Below are 8,235 nucleotides of genomic sequence, written 5' to 3'. Positions count from 1 at the left end.
TCTGATCAAGGGCATGCTGAAGTCAAAGGAAAGACTTCCATTGATTCCAGTGAGGCTTGAACCAGGGGATCTTGTCTCAGGCGGCCGCATTAGAGATAGGCATAATGTAATCCCATGATATAAATGATTTTGCTCATTAAAACTGTAGAGCAAGGATGGTCAACAAAAATAGTTTAGAAAATACAGTACATTTGAATAGAAGAACTACTGTTAGTGATTTTCTAAAGAATCAGAAACAATAAACCTGCAGGAACGACAAGTGGACTGAAAATCTGTATAAATAAACAGTTTTTATTAGATAATTATGTATGAAGAAAGTGTACTATTGGGCTGTCTCAGGAGTTGTTACAGGATCTGCTTTATTTTGACAATTCCATAGGCACTGTGAAGAAGGCAGTAAGGCAGCCCATTAATTAATGCAGTGATTAATAATTTAAAAATCAATTAATAATTAATTATTGAGTACATCTGCAGATTATGTGAAATGTAGGGAATATTCAGAGTTCTGGTATTGCTGAGCAATTTAGGAGGGGCTTAAACACATTTAGAAGATAACTAAAGTATAACCTTCCATAATAAATAAATAAATAAATAAATAAATAAATGCTAGGTTGTACATAAGACATACAGAATCTGTACTTATTTTTATTTTTTTTCTAGAAATATACCGCCTCTATTGTCTGTGGGTCTTTCAGATGAAACACATATCAATGTCCTTTCCTAGGCAAGGTATAGGAGTTTTGGTGTATGTCCTATCTTCCCCATGAAGGCACTTTCTTACCCATGAAGGCACTTTCTACTACTGTAGCTGAAAATCTGATATTACTGGACATGTGAGATGTGTTAACTGGTATATGGTGTGAAGAAAGTTATGTACAAGAATTAGGTCACAAAAAATGGGTTTGTATCTTCTTCTCGAAAGCAAAAAGATTATACCACACTGGGAATAAGGCCATCTGTGCATAATTAAAGGGTGAGACTGCTCAACTGCAACAGAAGTTATATTATCGTAGTCAGAAGAGTTTATTGGTAACAGTGGTAAATATTGTGCTTGGACATTTCCAAGCAATAATTTAACAAACATACTTCCATATATGCTGCCATTTTCTTCCTGGACTATATTTCATTAGTTTTGAGTGTCATGAAAGGTCAAATTGTAAAAGAGGTCTATAGAGCAACATTTTCTACATTCTGAGAAAGCTGAGGATCGAAAAGACAGTGACACCCATTACAATGATATCTCTAGAAGTGCTGATACTTTTAAAAGAGGGCAAATATTCATGAAGAAACCATGGCAGAAAAGGATAACATCCCCCTATAGCTTCACTCAATTCCTGCAAGCCTTCTATAAAAGTAGGGCTAGTCACTGTGAAAAGGATCTGATGGATTCTTGAACTAAATGATGTTGAAGTTCACAGCATGATGCAGGAGCAAGGAGTAAAAGTCCCTTCAGTCTGGGTCATTTTCTTCTCCTGAATAACATAGGAAAGCTCTTTTAAACTACCCTGCTCCAACAATCCAAAGGAGAGGCTGTGGTGAATGGAGCAACAACCTCTTTCAGTCATCATAATCTTCTACTGGCCATAGAGAGACTGGGAGGCAGAAACCCTAATAATTATGTCAGATTCATTTATATCCATCTTTAGCTTTAGCTTTAAAGTTAAAACCAGGAGTCACAATAGCTCACAGGTTTTATTATCAGGTTAGGTTTCTACTTACACCCCTGCTCTCTTCCCTAGAGATGGCTTTCCATGCATGTCTCTTGAAAAAGTCATTCTTTGCTTGAGACATGAGTTATGTTAAGGGGATGCTTTGCAGGTAGATTTACAAGTATCATTCTGATAAAAAGGGATCAGATAGTCATGCTTTGTCCAAAGGAGATAAGTTAGAAACTGGGAATGAATGTAGGCCCAATCAATGATCTACAATTACAGTAGCTGATGAGAAGCAGTGTCAAAAGAATCCAGAGCTTACTATAGAAATGTAACAATGGATATGATCCTTAGGGACTGCACTTGAGTCAAATACAAAATGTGCAGGAATTCTCAGTGAATGAAACTCTCAAGTTTAAGGGAAAAAAAAACATATCACAGATAAAGATAATTGAGCTGTCTGTTCTGCTTGTGATATCATAGTAGATCCAATCTGGATATCAGCCATAGTTGCTTCAATGCCTCTTTCCCAGCCTTGTTTGGGTGAGATATATAAACCTCAGGAGAACGTTCAGAGCATGAGTGTACATCTGCCTGCTTCTCTAGTTCCTCTTGTCCTAGCAACACGTTATCATCTAGAAACACATTATCATTGCAAGCACTTAAGTTGCTTGTTATGGAAATTCTGTGTAACAACAGTCTAATATGTTCAAGTTTGTGATAGCATTTTTCTGACCATTATTGACTCACTCTGATTTTTAAAGACAAGAATGGAGGGAAAATATACAAAAATGGTTCTATTTTAAGAGCCTTAACTCTGACTCTACTGTATCCAACAACCAACTGGAAAAGACGGTGCCATGTAATTTGTATACCTCATTACAAACCCTGAATGCACAATTTGGAAAAAGAAAGAGAACATCAGGGCAAGTCTGGCAAGTCTGATATTTCTGCTGTTAAAACAACATGACTTTTCTCCCCATCAGAGACATTTTGGAGTGAAGAAAATTAATTGTATTTCAGTAAACTAGAGATGTAAACCACAATGTCCAGACAGTACCAAACCTCCAGACCTCCCACCGGGATGCCACCTGGTATAAATGAGTGCACAGTTGTCATTAATATCAGGTGCTGGAGACATGAGTTATGGTAAGGGGTCTCTTAATATAGGAGACCTTGGAATGGTTTGTTCATCCTTTGAAAGTAAAATGTTTGGGCAGTTTGGGAGGAGATATAGTGTTCTCACTTAAATGTTAATCATACCAGTGGGTAAACAAGCTTTATTCCTCATTCCTGTTACAGATTTCCACCAGGGAACCAAATTCTTAAAAAGATATTCATTCAAGCACCTAGCAAATTTAAAACAAAACAGAAAAAGTATAATCAATTGGAGATTCAGCTAATTCTAAGTAATGTAAACATCTTAAGCACTCAGACTCTGGAGGTTAGGTGCTGGACTTCTTCATCCTAAAGCCTAAAGGCATTCATCTGGGTTCCCTCTAGAGTGCAGGGAAAGAGGTAGGTGTTCTCAGAGGTGATCCGTGCAGATCAGACATCAGTGTTGAGATGGGATGAGTAGCTGGCTGCTGGTGCCTTACTTTCTCAGGTGAATGCAGAGGGCACCTACCTAAATTTTAATAGCGATGTTGTGGTCATACCAAACCCACTCTCTGAGTTTCTGCAAGATACACTATCATGACTTTTGTGCTTTGCAAAAATGTTTTTCATGTGACCACAGGTGACTGTGAGGTTTTCATAATGACAAAACTTACATTGTATTTCAAAAGAACATTTTCCTGTAATTTTCTACCTATTGCAATGACTTAGAAACAACATATATATATACTGTTAATAGTTTATATCCAGCACATTATGTCAGGAGCTCTTCAGATCATATGTATGTATTTGTGTACATATACATATGTACACAATATGTATTTGAATCACTCTGTGTATTAGGAAAAGGAAAAATGTATTACTACACATTTTGCATATTTACAAGTTGCATATGCAGTCAAATTGAGAGCTGGACAATCTTCCTAACAAATTATTATTCATTAAAAAAAAAAAAAAAAAAAAAAAAAAGTTTCAGAAGGGGGCCAAAACTCTCTCTGAATTCATCTAAAATTCAGCAAATGAGTTTTGACAGGGAAAAAGGAAAACATTTGGAGACATTTGTGTTTCAACAAATTAAATATTTACAATTTTATTCAAGTGACATTATCATTTTAAAATTGATATACTAGACAGCAGGGATAAATAATCCTAAATAAAACTTTAAAAATGAAATTCCAAATTGAAACTTCTCATTTCAGCCCACCCTGCAACAGTTCTCCCATTTTCATTCTCTTTAGTTTAGGCACTGAATGAAAAAGACCAATTGATTTCACTTCTCTCATTAAATTACCAAATGTTCTCACAGAAAATGAACTTTTCACCTAAGAGAATGATGCTCTTAGGCTTCAGAAATATATACAATAAATTATAATGCTAGAGAGCGATCATATTGTACATAATGCCTGAAACTGAAGCACTTCTTTTGTTTTGTGCTTTTTTATGGTTTTGAATGCTTTGGTGAAAATCACAAAATGAGAAGAAAATATTTTATCTAAACTCTGAATTTCAAGTCAGGCTAGAGACAGAATATCATGTAAAAGAAATGTATTTTTTTAGCAAATATTTATTTTCATTCATAACAGAATAAAGTTATTCATTAAATGTTGTAGATGAAATTTTAATTAGTAAGTCTCTCTTCCAATGGAATACAGATCTGTAAAATATTTTAATTTACAGTAAATGCACAACAGCAACTTTTGTTATTTTACACACAATGTACACAGAGACTTCACATGGTTTCCAGGGTTTGATTCCATTCTCAGTTGTCAGCCTCACACTGGTGTTTGTTTAATGGCATGGTTCCTCTTGATACTGGCTGAATTCCAAGTCTAAATGAGAGGAGAATCAAACATGCAGTTTTTTGTTCAGGACAATGAATAACAATGAGCTTTACTAGATCTAGCAGCTTTACTTAATTCTCATGCATATGTTGTGGCCTCTGCTCATTACCACATGCATTCAGGCTCATGAAAAGCAAAATACAATATATCTGTAGATAGAATTCCTCAGTGATTTTCAGTTCCTTCTGTTCTCACAGCTCCATCCCCTTAACAGCAGCCCCTCATGCTCTACCAAGACAGCACCAAGTAGCAGTGTATATCAGGAAGGCATAATGACTCCCTGAGACTTGATGTTTTTCAACCATATGGTGGCAGCTACAAACCATAAGACCATGTGTTCTGCGCACTTTGTTAGGGTTGATCAAATACACCAAAGACAGATATTAGGGCAAAAGTTTCCGCTCTATTCCCCATGCCCCACAAGGTCCTTCTGCTGAGGTCTTTCTGCTGAGACTGCACAAGCGAGGAACATTTCTGCTTGCCTACCCAGCTCACATGCATCACCACAAGGACCAGTTACAAAATAGTCCATACCCCGTACCAGTAAACTCTTAAAATCATGTAGCCCAGATAGCATACAAAATGTAACAGAGACACTTATATATGCAGATTTTAAGGAAGAAAAAAAAAAAAAAAAAAAAAAAAAAAAAAAAAAAAAAAAAAAAAAAAGCCTCCTTTCTGTTACATCTCTTCCTTGACAGTTTCTCCTTCCCTTGCACATGTTGGAATCACTTCACACAGTAAAATAGGTATTGCAGAGGTATGCATAATATGTTATCCTTCCCTATGGATTCACACTTCTGTGTGCTGTGAGCTAAAGGAGGCAATGCTGCCTTTCTGACTTTGGTTAAACTGACAGAAGCTGGCAGCTCGGCTTCTTTGGTCTTTGGTCCCACTTTTGTGTTTATGCTTGTCACGTGTGATAAAGCTTTCAATCAGTTTCAGTTTTTCATGTTCTTCCTTCAAGAAAAAGTCAACAAGCACACTTTTCTCCTTTTTAATCTGTTCACTGATGTCCTTGGGGATGTCAGGTATCATCCAGTCAACCAGAACACTGAGGAACATCACTAAGTTCTGCAAACACAGCAACAGACATGAAACAAGAATGAAGAATCCAAAATACTCTCACTAGAGCAAAATCAAACCTTTGTTATAGGTATGAGGCATATACCAAAAACATTTTGCTGAAGGCATATAGTATAAAGTGGTTGAATATGGCCTCAGTTCAGGAAAGAGCTTGTTTGTGCACAACTCCCCCTCAGTTAGGTTTGAAAAGGGAATAGATTTGGATTCATTCAATGACTCCTAGATTAAGTAGTTAAACCAGTGTTATTCCTTACAGGTGTTCAAAGGTGCTCAGTTCTCAACATCAGACTTGTTGAGACTGGGTTCAGAATCCATTACTGAAGAGCAGTGTCAGTGAAACCATCCTCCAACACCATCATACCCATGTGTTTCCAATGTGGCCTAAGCAGACATCAGACAGCTTCCATGGTATTTATGCCCTCAAATCCTTCTGTCTGCTGACAAGAAGGATTCATTTATATTAATTACCACAGCATATGAGCCAGAATTTCAAACCTCAGACAACAATGTCATTACAGGTGATGGTCCTATAACATAGTAGCAGGAAGAAGGCTGGGCAAAAAGTTTTGCTTGCTTGTGAAATCTATTGATAAATTATACTTTCGGGTTTATATTATGATAATACTTCAGAAACTGCTGTATTGTGTAATGTCTCTAAATGTGTGAGAACATTTGCTGACAAGGCTACTGCCATGAACGCTCCATCCCCATATGAGACAATGGAACTAATTAATCAGGGAATGTACTCTGGCAGAACAACAGGCAGACTATTTGAGGTCCAGCATAACCAGTGGTTTCAAATGTTCTGCAGGCAGTGGTGGAAAATTACTGAAGTCAGAGCAAAGAAACAGAAGATAGCAATATAAACCATGCAAGGCTCTCAGACACTCCTGGGAATATTTGGAAGGAGAGAAGAAAAGACAGGCAGATTTCAATATTAGGGGTGGGCCTGATTTGACTGTCAAAGATACCAGGTCAAAGATGAGAGCAGGCTTTTTACATTCGAAGTAAAAAATATTGATAGCAAATCCCTCAGCAATGAACTCTCAATACTTGTGGAGAATTTACTCCATTGACTTGTGGGAAGACCTTGGAAGATTTATTAATTCTGTTTATTTCTTGCTTTGGGTAAAGAGCCGTGTTTCATAAGCCTACATAGCATTTATGTGCTTTTTACAAGTGGTGACTGTGAGTATAATAGCTGACAGAGTCCACTTAATTGAAATGTTTAAGATCCTGCGGCATTTTGGGGACCAGTGCCAGTGCCAAGGGCTAATGCAGGCTGTGGAGCTTCCCTTCCAAACAGGGAGGGAAAATTGAGGAAGTATGCTACAGTGTTACAAAGGGAGAATCTTCGCTACAGCTTACTGACATTTCAGCCAGCCCAGTAGACTGGGTACAAGCAGATTAGTCTGGGTATTTACAAACATAAAAGCTCTATTGGACCTGGGCTTCTTTGCCACATGCATTTAAATCCTTTTATTATAACATTTCTGTGAATGAAATTGCAGTAACTCAACAGACTTACCTGAAATAAAATAACAAAAGCCAGGCGAGCAGATAAGACCGCCCAGTACTGTTTAGAAAATTCATACTGATTTGGGGACCAAGGTGGTTCTCTGTAATCTTTAAACCTGTAAATGAAGGCAGCTCAGTTATCACATGATTCCAGCAATATCCTCCTGCACCAATTGCTTTGATTGACATGATTTTTCAATCACAAAATCTAAGGAATGAAATCTTCCAGATGTTCCTACTTCAACCCATATTATGAAATACAACTCCAGAATTAGAACTGGACTATTGCCACCGATTTAGCAAGCTTAAGCTGGTTTTCACAGTTGTAACCAAAATCAGAACATTGTTCTAATGTTGGAAATTTCCAGATTTTCCCAGATTTAAAAATGTGTCCTTTATTTTGTAAATGTTAAACTGATGTCACTGTACAGGGAATAAACTGTTGAAGCTAAAGCATAGATATAGTCCAAGGCATTGTCAAACCACAGGAAACAAGCATGTATTCGTCAAACCTAAACTGAGATCAGTTTAGGAAGTAAATCAGACCACATAATACCGGACTCACACTCTAGTGCTTCCGGTCTCCATAAACGACAGGGGGTGCGATAGAAAAAGCACTTCCCCAAAAAAAAGCTTTCTAGCCTTAGACAGGATAAAATAACAATTTAGTCATTTGGTGCAAAGACTGGTGTTTTTAGTATTATTATCAATCATTTGGAAATAAACAACACGCTAATAAAACCCACAGATGCTCCTAAATTGGAAAGTTTTGCAAATAGCAGGAAATAAAGAAAGCAATAAGAAGTACAGACAGGAAACACAATGAAAATAATCTGGGGAAATTGAAAATAATTAAAAATAAAGCAATTGAAGGGTCTTTGAGAGGATAAAGATCGAAAGCAAATGCAATGAAAACAGCCTGGAGTTTACAGTGGCCTGCAAGTTATAACAAGTTTGAAATATGGCACCAGGACAGTATGACTTGTGGATGTATAAACAAAAGGCATGATGGTGCTGGGAGA

At 37.0% G+C, this 8,235-nt stretch overlaps 1 protein-coding gene across 1 annotated transcript in view; it reads right to left on the bottom strand.

The window, feature by feature from the left end:
- Nucleotides 1-5,282: 5,282 nt before the first annotated feature.
- Nucleotides 5,283-8,235, bottom strand: part of ANO2 (anoctamin 2) — a 117,720-nt gene continuing 114,767 nt past the window's right edge. The window contains exons 14-15 of the mRNA XM_035312025.1: nucleotides 7,224-7,329; nucleotides 5,283-5,683 (exon numbers count right to left, since the gene is read on the bottom strand). Of these exons, the coding sequence (XP_035167916.1) occupies nucleotides 5,402-5,683; nucleotides 7,224-7,329 (388 nt within the window). The 3' untranslated portion in view covers nucleotides 5,283-5,401. The remainder of the gene's footprint in view (nucleotides 5,684-7,223; nucleotides 7,330-8,235) is intronic.

This window comes from Oxyura jamaicensis, chromosome 1 (genome assembly GCF_011077185.1).
Source record: "Oxyura jamaicensis isolate SHBP4307 breed ruddy duck chromosome 1, BPBGC_Ojam_1.0, whole genome shotgun sequence".
Classification (NCBI taxonomy): Eukaryota; Metazoa; Chordata; class Aves; order Anseriformes; family Anatidae; genus Oxyura; species Oxyura jamaicensis.
The sequence above is the reverse complement of the archived record's forward strand: the minus strand, read 5'-3'. Positions and strand labels throughout refer to the sequence as shown.